This window comes from Oryctolagus cuniculus, chromosome 5 (genome assembly GCF_051225735.1).
Source record: "Oryctolagus cuniculus isolate XC-2025 breed Fujian yellow rabbit chromosome 5, ASM5122573v1, whole genome shotgun sequence".
In the NCBI taxonomy this organism is placed as follows: domain Eukaryota; kingdom Metazoa; phylum Chordata; class Mammalia; order Lagomorpha; family Leporidae; genus Oryctolagus; species Oryctolagus cuniculus.
Genome location: NC_142871.1, coordinates 46,402,140 through 46,429,573, shown reverse-complemented (window position 1 = coordinate 46,429,573; position 27,434 = coordinate 46,402,140). Strand labels below are relative to the sequence as shown.

At 36.1% G+C, this 27,434-nt stretch overlaps 1 protein-coding gene across 1 annotated transcript in view; it reads right to left on the bottom strand.

Annotated features, from left to right (window-relative positions):
- TRDN (triadin) overlaps positions 1-27,434 on the bottom strand; it is a gene marked incomplete at its 5' end in the record, with an annotated part of 426,652 nt that overhangs the window by 339,380 nt on the left and 59,838 nt on the right. Inside the window, 2 exon segments of the mRNA NM_001082743.1 lie at positions 12,307-12,339; positions 13,399-13,560. Of these exon segments, the coding sequence (NP_001076212.1) occupies positions 12,307-12,339; positions 13,399-13,560 (195 nt within the window).

The window sequence follows — 27,434 nt, the reverse complement described above, 5'->3', positions numbered from 1 at the left end:
GTGGAGGATTAGCCTATTGAGCCATGGCGCCAGCCAAGAACTACTTTTATAACTATAACTTCCATAATATATTTCATTGAGGACAGAGATCTTGCATAGGGAGTTAGTGCACAGTGACTCCTGTTGTTAATTTAACAATTAACACCCTTATGTATGATGTCAGTGACCACCCGAGGCTCTTGACATGAGCTGCCTATGCTATGGAAGCCTTCTGAATACAAACTCTGTCAGTATTTAGACAAGGCCAAATAAGCGAAGTGGAAATTCTCTCCTCCCTTTAGAGAAAAGTACATCCTTTGAAGGCCACTTCTTTCCACTGGGGTCTCCATCACAGAGATCCTTCATGTAGCACATTTTTGCCTCAGCGTATTGGTTTTCCATATCTGAAAAGCTCTCATGGGCTTTTCAGCCAGACTAGGAAGACTTAAGGGCTGATTCTGAGATTAGAGTTTTAATTAAAGCAATTGTCATTCTATGATTCTGCTGTGTGAACTGCTTCCCATTTTGGAACATTCTCTTCTTTTTAATTCTATTATTATTACCAGACTCTTGATCCTATTTATATGATCACTTGAACAATTAACCCTATCTATATGATAACTTTAACACTTAATATGCGCAGGCGCCACACCACTTCTCAATAGGCTAATCCTCCACCTGTAGCACTGGCACACCGGTTCTAGTCCCCGTGGGGCACCGGTTTCTGTCCCAGTTGCCCCTCTTCCAGGCCAGCTCTCTGCTGTGGCCCAGGAGCGCAGTGGAGGATGGCCCAAGTGCTTGGGCCCTGCACCCCATGGGAGACCAGGAGAAGCACAAGGCTCCTAGCTTCGGATCAGCGCTGTGAGCTGGCCGCAGCGCGCAGGCCACAGCAGCCATTGGAGGGTGAACCAACGGCAAAGGAAGACCTTTCTCTCGGTCTCTCTCTCTCACTGTCCACTCTGCCTGTCAAAAAAAAAAAAAAAAAAAAAAAAAAAAAACACTTAATATGCTCACTTTAATGCTTAAGATTGCATTTTTACCCCTGAGCTTAATGGGATTTGGAGTTCCATGACAAGTTTTCAAACTGTACCCTTAGATATAAGTCCATAGGAATGTATACAGAATTATACAGATTTAGTTACAAGCTTCCTCCTCCCTCTATTTTTCCCAATCTTATTTTTAAAATTAGATACATTCTCAATTGACTTTATACTCATAGGATTAACTCTGTTAAGTAAAGAGTACAAAAAATAGTATGAAGAAATAAAAAACTGAGAAAACAAACAAAAAACTGTACCTTGACAGACAATACAAGGGACACTCAAGTCATCCCTTCATGAAGTGTCAATTTCACTTGTACAGATTTCATTTTAGGTACTCTATTAATTCTCACAGATCAGGGAGAACAACATATGGTATTTGTCCCTTTGGGACTGGCTTTATTTCACGAAGTATGATGTTTTCCAGATCCATCCATTTTGTTGCAAATGACAGGACTTTATTTTTTCTAATTGCTGTGTAATACTCCATAGGGTACACATCCCATAATTTCTTTATCCAGTCTTCAGTTGACAGGTATTTAGGATGATTCCATGTATTAGCTATTGTGAATTGAGGTGCAATAAGCATGGGGCTGCAGATAACACTTTCATTTACTGATTCATCTCTCTTTTGTAAATTCCCAGGAGTGGGATGGCTGGGTCAAATGGTGGGTCTATATCCAGATTTCTGAGGTATCTCATATTGTCTTCCAAAGTAGCTTTACCAGTTTACATTCCCAGCAACAGTGGATTAGGGTACTTTTTCCCCACATACTCTCTAGCGTTTATTGTTTGTTGATTTCTGTATGAAAGCCATTCTAACTGGGGTGAGGTGAAACCTCATTGTGGTTTTGATTTGCATTTCTCTGACAACTAGTGATCCTGAGCATTTTTTCTTTAACTGTTGGCCATTTGGATTTCCTCTTTTGAAAAATGTCTGTTTAAGTCCTTTAGCCATCTCTTAACTGGGTTTTTGTTCTTGTGGAGTTTCTTGACCTCTTTATATATTCTCGTTATTAATCCTTCATCAGTTGCATAGTTTACAAATAATTTCTCCATTCTGTCAGTTGCCTCTTCATTTTCCTGGGTGTTTCTTCTGCACTACAAAAACTTCTCAATTTTATGTAATCCCACTTTTTAATTTTGGCTTTGCCTGTCTATGCCTCTGGGTTTTTTTCCAACAACTCATTGCCTCTGCCAATGTCTTGCAGGGTTTCCCCAATGTTCTCTACCAATTTGATTTTGCTGGGTTATAGATTTAGATCATCAATCCATTTTGAGTGGATTTATCTGTAAGTTGTAAGTTAGGAGTCTTGTTTCATATTTCTGCGTGTGGAAATCCAGATTTTCCAGCATGATTTGTTGAAGAGAATATCCTTGCTCCAGGGATTGGGTTTAGGTACTTGGACAAATATAAGTTAGTTGTAGATGCTTGGATTGATTTCCGGTGTTCCTATTCTGTTCCATTAGTCTACCCATCTGTTTCTGTACCAGTACCAGGCTTTTTTGATTATAACTTCCTTGTAGTGTGTCTTGAAATCTGGTATTGTGATGGCTCTGGTTTTGTTGTTGTTTAAGATTGCTTTAGCCATTTGAGGTCTCCTATGTTTCCATATGAATTTCAATATCATTTTTTCTATACCTGAGTATAATGTCTTTGGTAATTTTTTAGAAAAATTTTATTTAAAACATATAAATTTCGAAAGTACAACTTTAGGATTATAGTAGTTTTTCCCCCCATAACCACCCTTCCACTCACAAACCATCTCATCTCCTACTCCCTCTCCCATCCCATTCTTCATTAAGATTCATTTTTAATTATCTTTATATACAGAAGATCTTTGGTATTTTGATTGGTGTCTCGTTGAATCTATAAATTGTTCTTGGAAGAATGGACATTTTGATGCTATTGATTCTTCCAATTCATGACCATAGAAGATTTTTCCATTTTTTTATATCTTCTATTTCTTTCTTTAATGTTTTGTACTCCTCATCATACATCTTTGATAACCTTGGTTAAATTTATTCCAAGATACTTGATTTTTTTGTAGTTATTTAAATAGAATTAATTTTAGATGCTCAATCTCAGCCTTGTGTTTGCAGTCTCAGTCTGTGTTTACAAAGGATGTTGATTTTTGTGTTTTGATTTTATATCCTGCTATTTTACCAAACACTTCTATGATTTCCAATTTTCTCTTGGTGGAGTCTTGTCAATCCCCTATTAATACAATCATGTCATCTGCAAATAGGGACTTCCTCATTCCCAATTTGTAACCCTTTGATTTCTTTTACTTGCCTGATGGCTCTGGCTAAAACTTCCAGGACTGTATTGAATGGCAATGGTGAGAGTGGGCTTCCTTTTCTGTTACCAGATCTCAGTGGGAATGTTTCCAAATTTTTGCCATTCAATAGGACCACTGGCGGTGGCTTTATCATAAATTGCCTTGATTATGTTGAGGAATATTTCGTCTATATTCAACTTCCATAGAGTTTTCATCATGAAAGAATATTGTGTTTTATCAAAAGCTTTCTCTTTATCTATTGAGATAATCATATGGTTTTTGTTTTTCAGTTTGCTTTAATGTGACATATATCATTGATTGATTTGCGAATGTTGAGTCATCTCTGCTTAAATCCCACTTGGTCTGGAAGGATGATCTTTCTGATGTGTTGTTGGATTCAACTGGACAGAATTTAGTTGAGAATTTTTGCATCTAGGTTCATCAGGGAAATTGTTCTGTAATTCTCTTTCTCTGTTGCATCTTTTTCAAGTTTAAGAATTAATTTGATGTTGGCTTCATAGAAATTTGGAGGATTCCCTCAGTTTCAATTGTTTTGAATAACTTGAGAAGAATTGGAGTTAGTTATTCCTTAAATGTCTGGAAGAATTCAGCAGTGAAGTCATCTGGCCCTGGAATTTTTTGTTGTTGTTGTTGTTGGGAGGACCCTTATTATTGATTTAATTTCCCTCTTGGTTATTGGTCTGTTTAGGTTTTCTATGTCTTCATGACTCAATTTTGGTACCTTGCATGTGTCCAGGAATCTATCCATTTCTTCCTTCTATGTTTTCTGGTTTGTTGGCATATGGCTCTTTGTAGTAATTTCTGATGATTCTTTATATTTCTGTTGTTAGATTTATTTTTTAATCTCTAGTTTTATTGATTTTGGTCTTCTCTCTCCTTTTTTGCTTAGTTGGGCCAATTATGTGTCAATTTAAAAAAAAAACAACTCTTTTTTCTGCTGTTCTGTGTGCATCTTTGTTAATGAGATGTGTTTCTTGTAGACAGCAAATAGATGGCTTTTCTTTTATAATCCACTCAGCCAGTCTGTGTCTTTTAACTGGAGAATTGAGGTGATTTACATTCAAGGTAACCAGATAAGTAACGAGTTTCCCTGCCATTTTTCCAAATATATTCCTATTTTTTACTTTGAATTTCATTTGAATTTTTACTGGGAGATTTCCTTCCTTTACCCTCTTTAGTAGGGATGACCATGTTTCTGTGTTTCTGTGTGTAACACATACTTAAACATCTTTTGTAGGGCTGGATGATTGGTGACAGATTTTTCAATTACTGTTTGTTATGGAAGGTTTTTATTTCACCTTCATTCATAAATGTGAGCTTTTCAGGGTATAGTATTCTGAGTTGACTATTTTTTCTCTTTAGACTTAGTATATATCTTGCCATTCTCTCCTAGCCTATAGGGATTCTTATGAGATTTGCTGTAACTATAATTGGAGATCATCTGAAAGTAATTTGGTAATCGTCTCATGCAAATTTTAAAATTGTTCCTTTATGTTTTACTGTGGTGAGTTTGATTACAATGTGTCATGGTGAAAATCTTTTCTGGTCATGTCTATTAGGAGTTTTATATGCTTCCTGTACTTAGATGTCCCTTTCTTTGCCAAATTAAGGAAGTTTTCTATTATTACTTTACTAAAAATGCTTTCTAACAATTTCTTTCTTTCCACACCTTCAGGAACTCCTAGAACCCAACTATTGGGCAATTTGATAGTATTCTGTAGATTCCAAACAGTGTTTTTTAGTTTTCTAATTTCATCTTCTTGTTTTTGGTTTGACTGTATATTTTCCTGTGCTTTGTCTTCTAAGTCAGATATTCATTCTTCTGCTTCACTGACTCTATTGTTAATGCTTTCCACTGCCTTATTTGTTCTATTGAATTCTTCATTTCATTTTGATTTCTCTAAGATCTTAATTTCATGGGAGAAATTTTCTTTCATGTCATGTATAGATTTCAGCATGCATTTGCTTGTGATAACTTCTATGTAATTTTATGATCAATTTTTTGAATTCCATTTCTTGTATTTCTTCAATCTCATCATCTTTACATCTAGTATTGTTGTGTTGTGTTCTTTTGGGGACATGGTGTCTTCCTTATTTTTGTCTTGAATTGATATGTGTCACTCAGCATTTGTGTGGATAATCTGTTGGGTTCTTCTTTGCTTTTTGCTGCAGTGGTTTTTATCTTTGTACTATCAAACTGTAGATAAGTGAAGTGTGTGCTTTCAATGAATATCTAGAGGCATGTGGTGGGTGTGGCCAGGGAGGTCTGTTCAGTTCTCCAGGATGAAGGGTGTATCTAAGGTGACACATCCAAGTTTTGCTTGATAAATCTCCTTTTTTTTTTTTTTAATTTGACAAGTAGAGTTACAGAGAGAGAGAGAGAAAGGTCTTCCTTCTGTTGGTTCACACCCCAAATGGCCACTACAGCCAGTGCACTGTGCCAATCTGAAGCCAAGAGCCAGGTGCTTCTTCCTGGTCTCCCATGCAGTTACATGGCCCAAGCACTTGGACCATCCTCCATTGCCTTCCCGGGCCACAGCAGAGAGCTGGACTGGAAGAGGAGCAACCGGGACTAGAATCGGCACCCATATGGGATGCCGGCACTGCAGGTGTAGGATTAACCAAGTGAGCCACGGCGCTGGCCCTGATAAGTCCCCTTTTTTTTAATCAGAAAGGAGATTCATTCTGTTCAGCTGAGCTCCTCTCCTCAACGGAGACCAGTGCCTGAGTGCTAGCACCAGTGAGCATAATGTTTCCAAGGATCAGACAAAGGATCTTTACAATCCTCAGTGTTAGCTCAGATTCCCCAGGAATGTTCCTCACCAGTAACTAGGAATCCTGAGCATGTGGAGTCTCCCAAAGTGACTGCCCTAAATCCCAGCCACACTTTGTATCCTCCCACACAGCCTCAGTTTTTTTTTTCACAGTCCTGGCACACAAGCCTGCCACATTCATGAACACTCACCCCCCTGTCAGTTCTCCCCACCAGAGTCAGGAGTCTCCACTCATCTGGTTGTTAGGTTCCACGAGCTGGCACAGCTTGTACATATATCCAAATTGGTACCCACTCTATCGGCTTGTTACAGGGTGCCATTGCAAGATGATGAGGAGGGAGAAATCTGCCCCTCTTTTCATTTTTCCTCCTCTAGTGTGGCAGGTACACTATTACTATGGGCCTCCCAGCCAATTTCCATCTATGCTCTTCCTACAGATTTATTGTCCATGGCTTGTGTTGCTGCAATCTGGTCTCACCTCATTCTCCAATGCTGGTATGTAGGTTCTCGGCTGCTGGGGTCTTGAACCTCTCTGTGGTTCCACTGTGTCGCTCTAATGTGCCTGGAGTTTCCTTTGCTGTTTTCTCTCTAACTCTTCCCTGAGACTGCACTCTCTCCATTTTTTCTAAACTATCTTCTCCTATACTAGAGCAGTATCCTCCCTCCCTACTCCACCAACTTGAAAGCTCTCTCAACATCTAGAAATTGTACAGCTTTCTTTTTTCTCTTTGGTTTCTTATTTTCCTTCCCTTCTTGCACAAAATCAGGAGTAATGCACTTTTATCCTGAGAAAAATGTTTTTGTTCATTATACTAATATGCTTCTCTAAAACAGAGCTTGCGACTCCAGAGTAAATAAAAAATAGGTGATCTCAAAAGTGAACAAGGAAGGGGACAAGAGAAGGAGGGAAGATGTGAATGAGAAGAGGGAGGGAGGGAGAAAGGGACCATCATTTTATTCTTAGAATTGTATATATGAACTATATTGGACCTGTTAACTAAAATAATTAATAAATCAATAATTAGTGGCTTACATACTAAAATGTTTAAATTTCATATTTTGTTATGTCATATCCTCTAATAACGTAAGCATTAGATTAAAATAATATCACAACAAAAGATGAATATAATTCATAAGTTACTATTAAACCTAAAAAGTCAAGTTTTATAATATCATCTCTATGAAAATAAATGTAGCATTAAAAATAGTTCATGTATCTGTAGAGATTTGTGACTTGCAACTGGAATGACATATGAATCAACAGTAAGTATGCTCTTTTGTTCTAACTTTAAAGATAAAATTATCACAAGCAGTTATGCATATCTATGCATACTACATATGCTATATGCATATATACACAGATCTCCACATGTACATACACCCTGATGTTATTATGGCTATGTTATGCAATTTTTTTGTCTCTTTCCAAGTGATGTGAAAATAACATAGAGAATCAACACAAAATATTTTCAGTGAATGCTCAGTTGAGTAATTAATGCCATCTACAATTTTATTGGAAATAAAGACCCTGTCATCACTCTGAACTTCTAGGAAATAAATCAGCTATGCTTAATGATTATTAGATAAAGTTACTACTCTCATATGATAGTACCTTGTGTGAACAACATACTCACAAAGGGTTGACAAAATAGATATTGTGAATTGCAATAACTTTGAATAAGATGATGTTGTCAAGTGATTTTTGACTGCATTCTTGCTTTCAGTACAGATCTTCTACACCATAGCAGTGCTAGTCACTTAATTTTTGAACAGTGTTTGCCATGTAAGATAATGGGCAAAGTGAATCTTTGAAAACCTCTTATCGAAGTCAAAATTACTTTCTGTTGAAAAACTTCAATTTTTAAATTCGATTTAAAACATTTTCATTTTTGCTTTGGAAGAATGAGTAAGAAATTAATAAATACCTGAAAACCATAAACAATGTGAAAATATGCTATTAAAAGTAGGTTAAGTATAGGCCGGCGCCGTGGCTCAATAGGCTAATCCTCCACCTTGCGGCGCCGGCACACCGGGTTCTAGTCCCGGTTGGGGCGCCGGATTCTGTCCCGGTTGCCCCTCTTCCAGGCCAGCTCTCTGCTATGGCCAGGGAGTGCAGTGGAGGATGGCCCAGGTGCTTGGGCCCTGCACCCCATGGGAGACCAGGAAAAGCACCTGGCTCCTGGCTCCTGCCAGGATCAGCGCGGTGCGCCGGCTGCAGCGGCGGCCATTGGAGGGTGAACCAGCGGCAAAGGAAGACCTTTCTCTCTCTGTCTCTCTCTCTCACTGTCCACTCTGCCTGTCAAAAAAAAAAAAAAAAAAAAAAAAAAAAAAAAAAAAGTAGGTTAAGTATAAAAATTTATTTAATAGAATAAATTAACTTTAGTAGTACATTTTAAAAATAAGGCAAACTAATATTCTATTTCACTTTATTTTATTCATACTAATATCATCATATATAGGTAAAATTTTAAGTTGTTTATGAGGCTGTCATATGATAAAAATGGTATTTTAACAATGTATGTGTGAAGAGAATAACAAACTGATTTTTTGGGAATATGTAAGCAAGTTTCAAATACAAAATTTCTAAAATATTTTGTTATATATTATGATTGTTATGATAAAATTTTAAAATGTATTTAATAAATAAGGATATATGCGATTTATCCATATATCATATATATACATATATATACATATATACACATATATATATATATATACACCAGCCTTTATAGGCACTTGGGGATAAAGCAGTAGAAGTGAGCTCTGTATGCCTATCTACATCTGTATCACTGCCTCCCAAATAACTTTTAAAAAAGAGAAAGTAAAAGGTTAACATATCCAGGATTCTTACCCTGAAGTGAAGAACATTTTATAATGGCAAATCCCAGATAAGCAAAATATACCCACCGTATTCAGCTTCCAAAAAACGTGACTTATAATGGTATTGGAATTTCACAGTTAAAATTTTTAGATAAGACATAATAAAAATATAATGTTTTTTAATAATTCAGTGTCTTAGAAACTCTTTTTTTATTTTTTATTTATTTTTATTTTTTTGACAGGCAGAGTGGACAGTGAGAGAGAGACAGAGAGAAAGGTCTTCATTTTTGCCGTTGGTTCACCCTCCAATGGTGAACCGCACCGCGCTGATCCAAGGCTGGGAGCCAGGTGCTTCTCCTGGTCTCCCATGGGGTGCAGGGCCCAAGCACTTGGGCCATCCTCCACTGCACTCCCTGGCCATAGCAGAGAGCTGGCCTGGAAGAGGGGCAACCGGGACAGAATCCGGCACCCCAACCGGGACTAGAACCCAATGTGCCGGCACCGCAAGGCGGAGGATTAGCCTAGTGAGCCGCGGCGCCAGCCCTTAGAAACTCTTAATGTAGTGTTTATTACTAGAACATAATATCTAAAAATTTTGAAAAGTTTCAAAATAAAAATATATAAAGAGCATAAAGACAGTAGATATTACAGGTAATACCCTAAAGCTATATATTATAGATAACAACATAAGCCACAGAATAACAGACTCAAATTTTATCCATCTTAAGACATCAGAAGCACAGGCAATAAAGGCAGAAATAGACAAGTGGGATTGTATCAATCTAAGAAGCTTTTGCACAGCAAAGGAAATACTCAACAAAGTAGAGAATGTAGAAAATGTTTGAAAATTGTACATCTGGTAAAGGATTAATACCCAGAACGTAAAGGGAGCTAAAGAAACTCAACAACAAAGCAAACACTCCAGCTAAGAAATGGGCTAAGGATAAGTACAGGCATTTTTCAAAGATGAAATACAAATGACCAACAGACACAAGAAAAAATGCTTGGGATCACTAGATATCAGGAAATGCAAGTAAAAACCAACATGGAGATTCAAGTTATCCCAGTTAGAATGACTGTCATCCAAAAATCCAAAAATAGCAAATGCTGTTGAGGATATGGGGGGAAAAGTTATCCTAATATACTGTTGGTGGGAATGTAAACAAATACAGTTATGGAAGACAGTACAGAGATACATAAGAAAGCTGAACATAGATCTGCCATATGACCTAGCCATTCCTCTACTGGGAATTTGTTCAAAGGAAGTGAAATCAGTATATGAAAGAGTGATCTGTACTGTTATGTTTATAGCAGCTCAACTCACAATAGCTAAGATATGGCATCAACACAGTGTATATCAACCAATGACTGGATAAATAAATCATGGTATATGTACATGATAGAATACTATGCAGATAAGAAATTATGACATCTTGTCTTTTACAACAAAATGGATGCAATTGGAGACAATTATGATTAGTGAAATAAGCCAGTCCCCCCCCCCAAAAAAAATCATGCTTCCCCCAATTTGTGGTAACTAATATATGGAGCACAAAAACATTTAATATATAACAATAAATTTGACATTTTAAGATTTGATGATTGTTTATATTCCTCGTCTATACTCCTCAGGAACAGTGGCTTTTCTACTTACAACTTGTTTAATTCTTTATTTAATGAAGGGTTATGCTTGTGATTATAAAGTAAATAGAATGTCATTGCAAAAACTGAAATAAAAATAAGAAAGGAAGGAGGAGGAAGGATGGGAGTAAAGGAGGTTGGGATGGGTAGGATGGGAAGTATCACTGCTAATAACTATATATATGAAATAAATGCATTTTTGTTGCTTTACATAAATTTGTAAAGATTTATTTATTTGAATGGCAGAGATACAGTGAGAAGGAGAGACAGAGAGAGACAGAGAGAGATCTTCCATCTGCTGGTTCTCTCTCCAAATGACCACAATGGCCAGGGCTGAGCCAGGCTGAAGCCAGGAGTCAGGCACTTCTTACAGGTCTCCCATTTGGGTGCAGGAGCCCAAGCACTTGGGCCATTTCCCACTGTTTTCCAAGGCCCATTAGCAGGGAGCTGGATGGAAAGTGGAGCAACTAGGACTTGAACTGGTAACTATATCAGATGCCAACACTACAAGTGGAAGCTTAACCTACTGCGCCACAGTGCCAGCCCCACCCTTTATATAAATTTTTAAAACTAATTTATTAAGTTTATCTATTTTAATGATCTCTTTTATAATTAGTAATCCAACTCAGAAATTGGTAAACTGGACAACTATTCCACATCAAATTAGAATCATAAATTTCCTCCACATATAATAAGCAGACAAAATTTTTATTTTAGTAATAGAAACAATAACTGGACAAGTGAACATTTTAACTGCATTTAAATAAAGTGAAGTAGACACAAGGCAGTTGAATTAAAAAAGTTATAACCTGGTAATTTAGGTAATATAAATGGCTAAATATTAGTATTATTAATTAGAAAGAGCATCAGGGTACAATTTTTTTTCTGCCAAGGGCCATTTGGACATTTATAACATCATTTGCAAATCATACAAAATTATCAAATTAAAAATTACCCTGCTATAGATTTGCTGAATTCTTTGTCCCACCACTAGCTGTTTTGATTGGGTCAGACCTAATGATTTTGTGGGTCTTACGTGGCATGTGAGTAAGACATTCCCATCTTCTGAATGGATGAAAATTAGGTATTTTAATAATTGATAATTCTATATTACAAAAATGATTAATCATAAAAATGTATAAAATAGACCATAATGAGATAGGAACAAGCACATAGGATATCTTCCTTGTTAATGATATTGGAAGAAAACTTTAAATACATAATGTGTATTAGAAATGGTGTGTAAAATATTACATATTATAACTGCAGAAGAAAAGCTCATAATAAAAGCATAATAAGTATAACTAAATATATGTCCTACTAGTAAGAAGAATAAAACACTTTTTTGATTTAAATACCCACTTTTCAACATAAATGTCAAAAAGGACAAACATAAAATTTTAAATTTATAAAGCTGGCTGTGAAGAGACTAAAGATCATAGGTGTCATCATTTTCTGGACCATGCCTAATATTATAAAATTCTGCCCTCATTCCTGAAATTCCAATTCAAATTGCTCAACAAATGGATGGATTCACACAAATCCACCAAAAAAAGTATTGATTAGATAATGAACTGATAAATGGTGAAATTAGCTTCATCAAAAGTAATGGAATCTTTTTTTTTTTTTTACTGTAAATGTTGATCCTGTCATTAAAAAATGGCAACTCAGGTGAAATACATTGGAGTTATACTAAAAATCAATAAGGAATCTAAATATTTCTTTTCAAAAGTGTAAATAACCAACCTTTTCTTTTCAAGGGAGGCTCTTCTATTTCTCCTAAACCAAGACAAAAACAGTAAATTAGAAAAGTTTTTGGCATAGTATAATATGGCTCCATTATTTTCCCATTTATTGCTGCTCATATTATAAAACCTATTAGATTTCACAATCATATCCTTATGTTAATTTGGCTCCTAAATTCTAGTTGTTAAATATAAACTTTGTTTATGTACATTTGAGATAGTTTCATTTTTATGAGTTCAATAAAATTGTGGCCATGATCCAAATTCTACATTATAGGTCATACATCATGTTCATCTTAGTCCTTTATTGTTAATCTTGACCTCTCACTGGGGTCAAAACAAACATAAATTAGACAACGGTATAAAGGGGCTTTACTAATAAGAGCTTTCCTGGTAGCCAATGCTGACTACATGATTTCTGATTATTAATACTGACCCTAAAAATGTCATCTGAAAGATGGAATCACAATGTTTTGTTCTTTTCACATTCATTCAATGGCAGTATTTGTGTAGCTTGAATATGCTCGTTTCCTTTATTCATTAATATATATGAGAGACCACATGACTGGGTAATTGTTAACATTTCGGATCTGTCATTTCATTCTACATACCCAATGGTTTGGTTTAATACATTTTCTCTTTTGTTTGTGTATTTAGTAAGCTTGCATTCTACTATTTGACTATGAATATGACTTATGCATATAAAAAACATTAAAATGTATTTTTGACTTTACTGTTTTATTTCAATTTTCCTAGAAATAAATTTGAAAAATAGCTACTATTTTTTCCCAATAAAGGATGTAAATAAGAATGCCTATTGTGGGTTTACGGTAGTAAACTGTAAATTGTGCTCTTTCTACTATAATGTTGTCTTAATGGTAGCATTTAATTTTGTCATCTGCGTCATTATTGTAAATAAACTATAAGATGAAATCTAAATAGAGACCAAATTACTGCACTTAGTGAGCTGTTGATATGCTTTTAGCATTCAGAAATCTATTCATTTTGGTACTCATTTGGATTCTTAAACAGCAATTGTAATAGCTATATATTATTAACTCCAGCAGTTGCATGTATATTCTATATTCTGTACCTTTAGCAGTGTCCTCATCCCCTTCATCATCTTCTTCATCACCATCAGATGAGATGATGTCAGACAACAAAGAAAAGAAGCCATAGATCCAATCCGTGGTTTCCTCCACAGCATCATGCACAAGTTTTAGAGGATCTGAGCCCATCTTGGCAATAGAGCTTGCTAAAAGTAATGAAAACAAAAGAAAAGGCTTGCAATAATTCCCAAAGAACCAAAGAAAAGCTGATTTTCCTGAGTCCTTATTTTAGCACAATGAATATCAATTTCAGGAACTGAAATATCACCTTTTTTTTGCTCATAAATGATATCCTGCCATAGTTTGAATGTATATGCCACTGAAAATCAAAGTTATTGGATAGCTCTGGTCCCAAACTTTGGGAATTGCCAAGGAATTTGCTTTTTAGAAGTTTGAAATCCAAGTGTATATTCAGTACAAGGAAAAATTAGGATAGTTTATGTATATTACCCAAATTGAAAATAAATACTATGTTATGGATGTTCAGGAATGGAACCTATTTTACTGGACAGCATCATGAAGAAAATAATTTTCTAAATTTGAGGACAATAAAGTCTCAAAATTATCTAAAATATATATGTCTAAATTAAGACAGACAGTTTATAATTTGTGATATATCAGGAAGAATCTGTAATAGGAAAGTGATCATATCAAGTTCAAGTTAGATGAATTAGGCTTATCCTTATTAAATATCCCAGAACCTCCAAGTAAAATTATTTCAACTTCTAATAATTTCAATGGATAGAAATATCAAAACCTACTCAATAAAATTTATATATCTTTTGGTTTTACATCCAAGGAAATATAAAATGTTTGTGAAATGAAATAAAAATGTAATAAAATAAAAAGATTGGTTTTCAAATGTGTTTTCTCCCAATTATGTGAAAATTATTCTGAAGAAAAATATAATAGTCTTCAGTTCCAATTGATAGAAAAATCTATCTAGAAATATAGTACGAAATACACCTGGTTATTCACCAATCTGTAATTAAATTTCAGAGTTATGTTTTTCTTCATTTTAGAAAACTGTTTTAGGATTTCAGAGAAACTTCTCCCTTTGATATATTTAAGAGACAAGAATTATAACAATGTATTATATTATCTAAAGGTTAGGTATTACAAATTTAGGCTTTTACTCTGATTGAGATAGGAAGTCATTGAAAGGTTTGAGCAGAGGAATGAACTAATTTGATTTATGAAACTTCTTTTGTTGTGTTGAGGATTAAAAGAATGCCAGGCAGGAAATGGGAAGACAGTCAGGAGCCAACTATTATAATTCAGAAGAAAGATGATAGTGATTTCTATCAGAGTTGTAACCATGTATGTGTTTAGATTTTGAATTTCTTTCAAGGATAGAATTAATATTATATGCTTTCAGTATGATCATTGGGTGTGTGAAAAGACCAAAATCCAGGAGAAATTCAAGATTTTGTGATAAACTAGAGCAATAGAAATGGGGAGAGGGGTGCTGGGAAGTGGAAAGAATCTCGGCTTTGTTGGGGGCAATAGAGTAGAGTAGTTGATTTTACACTTTTCAAACTTTCCTGTTAGTCTCTAAATGGGGAGGTAGATATTTGTGTAGCTCAAAATGATGTACAAAACAGAAGTTCTACCTGAAGATAGAAATTTGGGAGTTCAATAAAGAAGGGAAAATATTCAAAACCACAATACTGAATGAGATCACTGAGGGATTGCACCAGGAACACTTCAACATGTAGAAGAGAAAAAGATATGTCAGGAAGATGAGAGACCCGCTATTGATTCTGAGAAAGAGAAATGAACAAGAGAGCAAGAACAAGAGGGAGAGTGATCCAAGGCACTGTAATGCACTGAACTTCAAGTAAAAAATAATTTAAAGGAGAATAGAGTGAGCAACCAGCAAATGCTCTCTGTAGGTCAAATAAGATGGAAACTAAGAATGGAACTTTGGATTTAATGAGATTGTCATTGATGACCTTGAAAGAGCAGTTTCAGTGGAGTGCATCCAAGGCTAAATGGAAAAATATGGATACATTGAGTATAATTTATTGTAAATGATATAGATAGGGTAATATTTTAAGAGGGACTGATATTATGGTAGAATTTTTTGTTGTTAGTAAAAGCACTGTTGTTAAAAAGGGAAGAATATTCCAGAGTTTACAGTGATGAGTGATGTCCCCTCGACAGGAAAAAAAAAAAAAACCTGATATAAGAAAGAGAGTTGTGGGAGAAATTTTTTATTTTGTCTTCCACTCTAGGGGATCATGGAGCACACAGACTGTTCAATGACCCCAAGTTATAAAATGCAGATATCAGGAAGCCTGCCTCTATGATTAATTGATAATGTGCCTTCACTCTCTGTTCTTTATGTTACTGAATACCACGGAGTTCTGTGTAAAACAGAAATGGTGGTCTATGATGAAATTAATCCTTAGGGAAAGAAAATGAAATGGAATTTTATAATTGCCATTGCGAATTTAAAAAGAAGCATATGTAAAGAACTGTATCTTACTGGTACCATTAATGACATTTTTAGCACCGGCATCTTTTATGTCAAGTGCTGGAATACTGCAAATGGGATTTTTATGATTGGAATAGATTGAGAGCATTTCCTTATTTCCCTTCTTTCTATGAAGAACTTAACGATAAAATCCAGTAAAATAGATACCAGTTTAACCCTCCCTATGCTTAGATGAACTCCATGTATTTTGCAGACAGATGGACATTGTGAGGCTTTAAAATAATCAAATTAGGCTATTGTCCTGACGTCAATGCTGCTGAATTGAGACCTGCTTCTAATTTTCAGACAAACGCACACACACACACACACACACACACTTAAATAAGACAATAGTCCTGAAATTTTTCCAACTCCATCTTTCAGATATCACATAAAAATCATGTATATGGGAAGAATATTCTACAATATAACTAAAATTGTGTTGATGTTTTGTTCTTAAAGAGATACATAATTGTACAAGTGAGTTTTCTAAAAGTTCATTGAAAAGGAATATTATTAAAAAAACTACATAAATTTTAAAAAAATTTGCACAAAATAAACTAATCTTTAAGTCCAACTTCCCACAAAACTTTTAAAATCACTTTGTACTTTCTTACTTCTCATGTTTCCACAAATTCCACTACATACACAACAGTCAGTATCAGTATAAAAATAACAGTACCAGGGCCAGCACTATGGCATAGCAGATAAATTTACAACCTGCAGTGCTGGCATCCCACATGTACGCCAGTTCGAGACAGGGCTGCTCCACTTCTGATCCAACTCTGGTGTGGCCTCAGAAAATAGTAGATGGAGCAAGTCCTTGGGCACCTGCACCAGTGTGGGAGACCCAAAGGAAGCTCCTGGTTCCTGGCTTCAGATTGGTGCAGCTCTGGCCATTGCGGCCATTTGGGGAGTGAACCAGCGAATGGAAGACCTCTCTCTCTCTCTCTCTCTCTCTCTCTCTGCCTCTCTGTAACTCTGCCTTTCAAATAATAAATAAATAAATCATAAAAAATAACAGTACCCAGACACCATTTTTATACTTTACAAAAAATAAGTCACTTTATTTTCTCAATAACCCAGTGAAATAAGTGTGTAACTATATCAGCTTCTTAAGCATAGGAAATCTAGGCACAAAAATTTTTAAAAGATGCTAAAGTTTAGATTGCTAAGAAATGCTGGAGCCAGATTTCATACCCATCTTTAGGCCTGCAGAGCAAAGTTACTATGCCACATTCTGTCAAATGAACAAAACTATAAAGTCAGCATTAGTTTTTGGTTTAGATTTTGGATGCACAATTGGGGCCGGTGCTGTGGCTCACTTGGTTAATCCTCCGCCTGCGGTGCCGGCATCCGATATGGGCACCATATTCTAGACCCCGTTGCTCCTCTTCCAGTCCAGCTTTCTGCTGTGGCCTGGAAGGGCAGTGGAGGATGGCCCAGGTGCTTGCGCTCCTGCACCCACATGGGAGACCAGGAAGAACCACCTGGCTCCTGGCTTCGGAACAGCACAACGCCAGCCATAGCGGCCATTTGGGGATGAACCACTGGAAGGAAGACCTTTCTCTCTGTCTCTCTCTCTCACTATCTATATCTCTACCTGTCAAATAAATTTTAAAAAAATTTTGATGCACAGTCTACAGGAGGCCTTGCTCTTTTTTTATTTAAAAAATGTTTTTAAGATTTACTTTGGGGCCTGCACTGTGGCATAGAAGGTTAAGCCACCACTTATAGTGTCAACATCCCATATAAGTGCCAGTTCATGTCTGGATGATCCACTTCAGATCCAGATCCCTGCTAATGTTCCTAGGAAAGCAGTGGAGGAGAGCCCAATAAATAAAATGAATAAAGTTTTATTCCTCTTCTTTTTTGAAACCAAATGATACACATAATTAAATTTCTAAATGATTGTGCAAGAAGTTAAGTTAGGCAGTTTTTCCGCTCTCTATCTAAAGAATCAAGTCTGTTCTTTCACTATTATCTTTGACCATCAATTTTATATTTTTAAAGTTATGTGAGGGGTCTTCCCAAAGTTCATGGAAATGCATATTAAGAAAAAATTATACATATTCAAAAAGCATTTGCACCAAAATCAACTTAGCTTTTTTTTTTTTTTTTTTTTTGGACAGGCAGAGTGGACAGTGAGAGAGAGAGAGAGAGAAAGGTCTTCCTTTACCATTGGTTCACCCTCCAATGGCCGCTGCGGCCAGCGTGCTGTGGCCGGTGCACCGCGCTGATCCGAGACCAGGAGCCAGATGCTTCTCCTGGTCTCCCATGGGGTGCAGGGTCCAAGCACTTGGGCCATCCTCCACTACACTCCTGGGCCACAGCAGAGAGCTGGACTGGAAGAGGGGCAACCAGGACAGAATCCGGTGCCCCAACCGGGACTAGAACCCAGTGTGCCAGCGCCCCAAGGTGGAGGATTAGCCTATTGAGCCACGACACCAGCCAACTTAACTCTTAATTCCATATTTTGTGAGCTTTTTAAATACCATTATATTTCACTCTTTTTTATCTTTCATATTCTGAGAAACACCAACTAGCTTACGTTCTGCTTTCAGATTGATCACGTTCAACTTCAAGTTTCTTCACGCTCCTCTTTCTAGTCCTGCTTCTTCTGTCACTTAATAGCTATGTGCTGTTGAGACAATTAACTTTTATCACAGCCATATTTCTCCATATTTCTGCTTTTCCAAAGTAACCATTCTAAATCAAGTCTTCAGCCCTTCTTGCCCAGTATCCTCTACTCAGCCTTTTCATACTCTATTTCATTACGTACCCAATTCTGACAAATCTTATTTATTATATAGTGAAAAAAAGAATAAAAAGTACTATGTCCTTCAGTTTGCTGAACTATGACTACGATAATAATGACATTTACCTAACAAACTTGTTATGCATATTAAATAATATAATATATTCAAATCACATAGTATGGTTCTAGAAACAAATAAATGTCGATTTAAAAAAAAAATAAGCAGGCTTGCTTGTTAAAGAACCCACAGGCTCTTTCCAACTTGCTCTCCTGGATCAGACTTGGATCTTCTCAGCAGGAGCCTTGTGTCTAATTTCAACCCATCTCAAACTCTTCAAAAGCTGCCCAACAGATGTTTTCATTTTCCCATAGATCTAAACTCTTACTGCCTGGCACCCACACCCAAATGCTTTACCCACCATGCAGCCCTCATGCTTTCCTAATCAAAGAAAAGAGCAACTAAGAGGTAAGGTCTCTAAATTTGTCCATTTGTATCTGTCAGAACCACAGCACTGAACAGAGAAGGAGAAGGGCCCAGGGAGTTTTCTGAACCTCTGTCCATGAGTCTCTCTTGTGCCAGATGATACTTATCGGTGTTCCCTGAAGTTTGTTGTACATAAACTCCCCAGCATTGAGCCCTTAAGGGTCTTATAAATGTGAAATAGCATTAATTCAATTTTTATAATCATTTAAATGAAACATATGGCAGTGCTCAATACATGTAGGCTGCTGTGAATATTACCCTATGATCATTCAGTCACTATTTGCTCACAGACAACCTTGGCAAGGTCAATGAAACCTAAACTCTTCCTTTATCAGAACTCCTGAAACTAATATTTGCCCATACCTCCCAGAAAATATTCAGATTTAAAGAGATGGAACAAAACCGGGTTAAGTGTTTTTTATGTGACGTTATAAATTCTACTTAAGTAGGGACAATTATGCTTGTGTATATTGATTTTTAGACCTTACACATATTAATACTAAATATGAGGCTGGCTTATGATTCTTATTTCAAGACAATTATTTATCAGTGTGTCTAATATTCTGTCTTAAGTATAATATAGCTAGGATATATCTATCTACATAGTTATAATTTTGATATGTCAAAAATGTTTCAAGGTAAATAAAGTGCAGGTGATTTGCTGGACCACCAAAAATTATATATGTTTAAGTGACTACTTTTGGGACCAGCATTGTGGCACAGTGGGTTAAACTTCCGTCTGCAAACTGGCATCACATATGGGCACCAATTCTATTTCCAGTTGCTCCTCTTTTGATCCAGCTCCCTGCTAATGAACCTGGGAAAGCAGCAAAGGAAGGTTCCAGTTCTTGGTCCCCTGTCGCTCATGTGGCAGAATCAGATGGATTTCCAGCTTCCACCTGGCCCAGCCTGAGCTGTTGAGGCCAAGTGGGGAGTGAACAGTGGATACAAGCTCTGTCTCTCCTCTCTCTTTTACTTTGCTTTTCAAATAAATAAATAAATATTAAAAAAAAAAAAGTGACTACTTTCTCCTTCTTGTTGCAGTTAAGTGTGTGAATATTCTTGCTTCTGCAGGTGAAATGTTGACTAATTTTAGGACAGTATTCATCACTTAAAAGGTCCTGAGTCACAACACAATCCTAACCTAAATATGAAATTGCTTAGCCTCTGTCTTGAGGGTAAACAAATAAAGTGTACTACTTTCAAACAGAGCCTCCATGTTGTCACTTGACACCCTAGGATGAGAAGAAGGAAAGTACGGGTAGGAAAAAACACAATAAAAAGATTTGTTAAAATTCAAATGCCGTGTCAGTATATGTGTTGTCTCCACTGAGTTAATAGGTTTCTTACACTCAAAAGAGTAACAGAGAGAATGCAATGCTTACAAAACCATTTGGTCTTGGGGTTTGGTATCATTTATAACTGTCAACTATTTCCTAAGGATATATGGCAGAGATGCTAATTTAATTTAATTATTTTCTAAGCAGAACACATTTGAAACGAAAAACACTCACAGGGAACTTAATGGTACTCTAAGTCTTTGAGCCCTGCAGTTCCAGCATTGACAATATTAGGCACAGATGTTTGAAAAGTAAAACATAAAAATATGTGTTTTTACGTTTACTGTGGACTCAACATCGCCATAGTGAGGTTTACTCAGACATTGTATTTTACAGCTCTGTAGGTACACTCTGAAGTAACTTCCAAATAATTTCTCATACATCGGACCATTCATCTTGAACATGCTTGGTTAAATTCAATGATGTCAAAACTGACTTTTTAATTTTTTCACCATGGAAGAGGGGCTTTCAAACTGTTAAAAATCAAATGCTTTTTTTTTTCCTCCTATGAGCTTATGGTTTCCTTGTTCTCTATTTAATTTCAAATTTAAATTAATTCCAACACTAGAAAAATAAGTGAAGCATCCAAGGAAATCAAGTATTCATGAAATGTTTGGTAGAACATCTTTATTTCTCCACATTTAACGTTTAAGATGGGAGATTTAAAAGTATACTGTTATTTTTATACATTTACTCATTATATTTTTCATGATAAGTGGAGAGTGATAATTTTATTGTAATAATAAAACTTTAAATCCAAGAAAACCACTTGATAGTTTGATATCAGATAAGATGATTTTATAATCAAAACAGTGATAAAATAGCTTTATTAAAATATGCTTTCAAACTAATAAATATTTAATTTTGATAGAAGATAATACCTTAGAAGAATAATGCTATAAGGAATTTTTTTTTTATTTATTTATTTATTTTTTTTTTGACAGGAAGAGTGGACAGTGAGAGAGAGAGAGAGGGAGACAGAGAGAAAGGTCTTCCTTTGCCATTGGTTCACCCTCCAATGGCCGCCGCGGCTGGCGCACTGCGGCCGGTGCACCGCGCTGATCCAATGGCAGGAGCCAGGTGCTTCTCCTGGTCTCCCATGGGGTGCAGGGCCCAAGCACCTGGGCCATCCTCCACTGCACTCCCTGGCCACAGCAGAGAGCTGGCCTGGAAGAGGGGCAACCGGGACAGAATCCAGCACCCCGACCGGGACTAGAACCTAGTGTGCCGGCGCCGCAAGGCGGAGGATTAGCCTTGTGAGCCACGGCACTGGCCAGAAGAATAATGTTAAAGTAATATTTTGCTTTGGGATATTGAAGCCTTCTTTGTTGTAGATTGAGGTGAGTTCTGAGAAAACTCTGATTTAAATTGGAGGCAAAGAAGTAACTGAAAACAGAAAGTAAGAAGAGGAGTGAAGACAAGAGGAAAGAGAAAGGAAATGGGTTAAACAACATTAGAATATGAAAAGCTGTATATTTCAAAATAAGTAGTTTTTTTTTTTAATATTTCGTTTATTTGAAAGGAAGAGTTACAGAGAGGGAGAAAGAGGGAGCTAGAGACAGAGGACTTCCACAAGCTGGTTCACTCCCTAAATGGCTGCAATGGCCTGGGCTAGGCCAGGTTGACGCCAAGAGCCTCTTCTGTGTCTCCCATGTGGATGCAGGGGTTGAAGCAGTTGAGCCATCCTCTGCTGCCTTCTCAGGTGCATTAGTAGGGAGCTGGATCAGAAATTGTAGATCTGGGACTCAAACCAGTGTCCATATGGGATTGTGGCACCACAGGTATGTCTTAATTCACTGTGCTACAATGCTGGCCCTGGTAATTTATTTTTATTTTAACTGTTTATCAAAAAATATTTAAATATGAACAAAAAAGACATTTATGGTAGTGAGAGTCCTCATGTCTTCCAGTGTATCATTCAGATTTTGATCATGAAAGCAGAATCACTGGGGATGATAGATAATAAAGGACATGAATATTATATGGATTTGACCTTATGCAACTGATTAAGTCTTTTTGTTTCTCCATGTGGAATTGGGGCTTTGAAAGCAAAAGAAGTACTTGGGAAAGAATACTGCATGGAAAGTAGAGGGAGAAAGAAAATTTACAACCTTCAAAGTATGGACTGAAATTCAAGAGAATGAACTGTTACCTACATAACTCTATGACTTCCAAACTTGTATCTTCAATGATGGTAACAACCTTCAAGAGAAAATGCCATCCTTCTTTATGAAGCTAAATATGCACAGAGTGCAAGAAGCTGAAAGAGGATCTGGCAGGAGCTGGCATTACTGCAGGCCCAGCTTCTGTCCATTGCCAGCAAGGTGAGCCAAGAAATCAAGAACAGTGTGCATGCACAACGTTGTCTGGTGCCCTGCAATGCCCTTTTAAGAATCAGCAGAATGTGGTCGTGCCTGTCTTCTACGCTCCAGTTTCAGCACACAATGCTTTCTCTTATTCACACTACCCCAGAAGTTTACAGGTGAAGGGATTCTAAATACATAGTCCCACCTTCGTGAAAGTGACACAGTATAAATCTACCACAGCTGGCTTTAAGAAATATTCACAATTGGCTACTTTTTTGTTTCTCCTTCTTCCACATTTTTCTTTTCTACTGTGCCAAATATTTTTAAATGATAACCTTAGACTGTTTAATATGTATTAAGAATTAATGCTACTTTCTGTCTGTTTGCATATGTCATGCATTATTCTTAATTTTTCTACACTAATAAAAATATTGGCAGCAATAACAGCTGCCATTTCTGAGTATATACAATTTCTGAGTATATACCATTTCTGAGTATATACAATTTTTCATTATATAATATTTTCTCAGACATTCTCATATTTATTTCTCTTATCAATTAAAATTCCCACTGATAGAATGTGAGTGTGAGTATATGTGTGTGTATGTGTGTATAAATATATGGCCTGTCTCAGAATGTGTAAACTGAGAGCATCCAGAAAGAGTAATAGTTTGTTTATTACAAATTCTCTCCAACAACAGGGCTTTGCCTCTACACTCTTCCTTTGTTTTTAAATCTTTCTCTTGTAAACCTTCTTCATCCAAGGTGTTGAGCTTTTCTGTTTGAACAAAAATCCAGACACTCTCCAAAGTGTTACTACCATGAGTGTAGAACTTTCCCAACATCAGCAGGTCCTAGATATAGAAAATCTTAATCCCAGATCCTTAAATACATTAGTATGCATGTCTACTCCATATATTTTTTTCTTGCTTGTTGCACAAAATGTGTCCAGAGTAAATTTTGCAACTTTCTTATGCCACATAGAGAATCAGACAATTCTCAAAAGAATTCTAGTTCCTTGTATTGGAAAATGGTATTTTGAGGCAAAAACTCAACAAGGATGTTCATTGCATAAGAATGTATTTATTTTTAAACTTTAATAGACAGAGCTAAGAAATATGAACTAATAATTGAATGATATTTCCAAATGAAATTTAAGAACAAAGGATTCTCTCTTAATTCCTTTGCTTTTGTATTTAACATTTGTCTTCCCATATATTCAGACTTTAATTGTGAATCACTTAAATTTTTGTTTGTTTATTTATTTATTTAAGAGGCAGACAGAAAAACAAGGAGATAGAGTCAGATAGGTTCTTTTTCATCAATCAGTAAATGTAGGTGGTATGAAAATGGGAAGTGCACAAGGACTCTCATGTGTCATGTTTCTAATTTAAAAAACTGAATTTACAAAGACGAATTCTGTGTGACTCCCATTATATGTGGTGTCCAAAATAGTCAAACTCATAGATAAAGGAATGGAATAGTCATTTCTATATGTTGAGGTGATGTAGAAATGGAGTGCTGCTAAATAATTGACACAAAGTTTCAGTTAAGCAAAATGAGGAAGTTCTAGATGTCTACTAGATAACATTGCACCCACTGTCAACAAAACCATAGTGTACACTTGAAAATTTGTTAGGAGGGTAGAGTTCATGTTCGATGTTTCTACCACAAAACTAACTTTTAGAAAAATAGAAAAAAAGGGAAGAAGCTGAATATAGGAAATGCAGAATGCAGGCTTGGGAAGAAATATAATTAGTTCAATTGACTAAATGTCCTTAAGCCATTTGAAAAATTTGGAGAGACACTGGCATAAAGCACATGCTCATGAAATCCTTATGCGTGAAGGTCAATTTGAAGCAAACTTCTTGGCAAATGGGCCATTTAAGGAAAAATAAAAATGTTAAGCTGAATTTTTTCTTTAAAAATAAAAATAAATTTATTGACGCTCATGGTAAGAAAAGAACACATATTCTTAAAACTTAATTTGCAAACTTGAGTGATAACTGTGTTAGCCTTTAAATCTTGATATCTGGCCATATTAAATAAGACCTGATCCTGGTATTAGATTGAGAGCCATATATTAAAGATAAACAGGCTAAATATAGCCTGTTGTGATGGCATCTTGCTCATCACTTGTTTCAGGAGTGCAAAGTCATGGCAGATACAGCAATGGAACAGGTGATATTATCTCACAAGGGCAAGCCAAGAAATAAACTAGGCTGCAAACAGAGTTCTGAAAGTCATAAGTCAAAAATGATATGGGTTTAAGAAGGAAGTAGTACTCACCAGTTCTAATGCTATGAGATTTACCGAATATAAAAATGTTAGATGTTCATCAAATTTATTCATTAAGTGATGTTTGAGATTGTGGCAGGGGGTAAATGTAGTGTCACAACGTAGGGTTTGGCTAGAAGGACAGAAGCAAAAGACCTTTAGCTAAAGATAGAATTAAGGAGATGAAAGAAGTATGTTTGATTTTCCAAGTTATCAGACACATAAGCATGTTGGGAGGAAGGGTAGAATGGAAGGAAAGAAGATTGTGAAGACAGAGATCAGAAATGACACTTAATGTAGCAAGATTCTAGGTTCTTTCCTCTCATACACACCCACATCCATTCCCTTAAGGGTAATGCACTTTTCTAAAACCCTTGTTTTCCTGAAACAGTAACTTCTATTCCCTGGGTAAATACATTTTCTGACTGCTGTCTTTCTCTCTTCCTGTCTCTCCCTCATCCCTCTCTTACAGTCTCTCTCCTGCTTTATAACCCTCTCTCCCTCTGACTTGGGGATATTGCCCATATTAGATTACCATAATCAACACTTTCTCCCCTCCACTTTAGTAAATTCTGTGATCTGAATATTTGTACGCCCACCGAATCCACAAGGTGAAATTCTAGTCCCTGAGGTGATGACACCTAGAATTGGGGCCTTTGGGAAGTTATTAGGTCAGGAGGGCAGAGCCTAGGAATTGGATTTGTGTACTTATTAAGGAGGTAAAGGGAGCTCATTCACCTCACACCACATGAAGACACAGCAGTGGGCCTTTACCTGGTGCCCACTCTGCTGACACACTGATCCTGGAGTCTTCCAGAACTGTAAAAAACCAATTTTCTCTTATTTGGAAACACTCAGTTTAGGGTAGATTCTTATCTACCTGATGTGGGATACCAGTGTCCCAAGCTGTGTCTTAACTGCAGTGCCAAACTCCTGCTGCTTTTGATGGTTTTTAAAAGATAAAGGAGACCAGTCTGAATTTTGGTTCTCCTGTGGCCTCCAGGGGGGAATCTGCAGGAGTGAGAAATAAGCAAGAAATGAAACAAAAGGTGGAATGTAAAATTCCTGAAGTACATAGGATTCTAAGAAATAAAACCTATTTAATGTGCAATTTTGAAAAAAAAAAATAAAATGCTTGCAGATGTTGGCTATTTAGATGCTTTTAAACCAAAGACAAATTAGGATCCTGTTTTAAAAGCATTTTTGGTGAGCTAATTGTTTTATTGACTAAAAAGGGAAATGGCTGTCACTTTCCTAATCTACATTTCAATAGCCATACTGTTGCTCCAATCCTTGCCTTTCAGTAACTGAGGCATGGACATTTTCTCTCTGCTTTTGAAGACTTTCTCAATTGAAATTTCCCATAGTCATCTTTACTATTAACTTACTTCAGTGGCTTAGAAATGTGCACTTGTGTGGAACCTAATGAAATTAAACACAAGCAGGCTTAGTTAAAATTACAGTTATTTCAGTACTTAACAGTTTCGTGACAGCATTTCCAAGTTGCTCTTTGCTGTTGTTCAACTGTTACTTTGGGAGGCAATAAGGAACCTTACTGAATGCAAATGGGTATACACTTCACCTTTGTTTCTTAATATGATCCTCAAAACCAATGATTCACTGACAAAATTGTGTTGCAAATGTATAAAGCTGGACTATTTCCAGCTAACTGGAGATAGACCAGTGTCAAATAAAGGGCACTTTCCATTTCAAAACATCACAAATCAATGTTGGCCTCCTTTACCCAAAAAAGTATCCACATGAAAATTAGAGAATCATATTACACTTTTATTAATAAGTGTGTATAAGAGATATGGCTATTAGGTTAATTGAAAATTAATTTAATTCTCTTATAAAAAAGAAGATGCTAAATATAAACAAAATTTGAAGACTCTTCATATAATAATGAATGAGAAAACAAATTTTCTATGGATTTTTTAGATTTCTATAGTTTTTCCCAAGGTAAGATTTCACAGAATTAATTTTCTGGTAGCACAAGCACAGTCAAAATATCACAGAACTCCAGTTGGATGACTTACTTGGATCATTATATTAAAATTTAATAGGTCAGTGGAGAAGAGATATATTGAAATTTGGGACTAAGATCTATTAGCATATTCTGACTATTTAATAAACATTTGTTTCATCACATCCAGGTTTATTTGAAAACTCTTCACTATAATTATATATTTTTGTTGTATTCTCAGTGTTGACTAAGAAAATAATTTTAAATCACTTTTCACCACATCAAAATGTAGCTCCCAATGTCATGAATTATGTGCTGACAATATAATATCATGTAAGTCAACAAATTACTTGAAAATATTGAGGACATTCTCTCATCATAGAATACTTTAATAATTAAATGTCTATGGT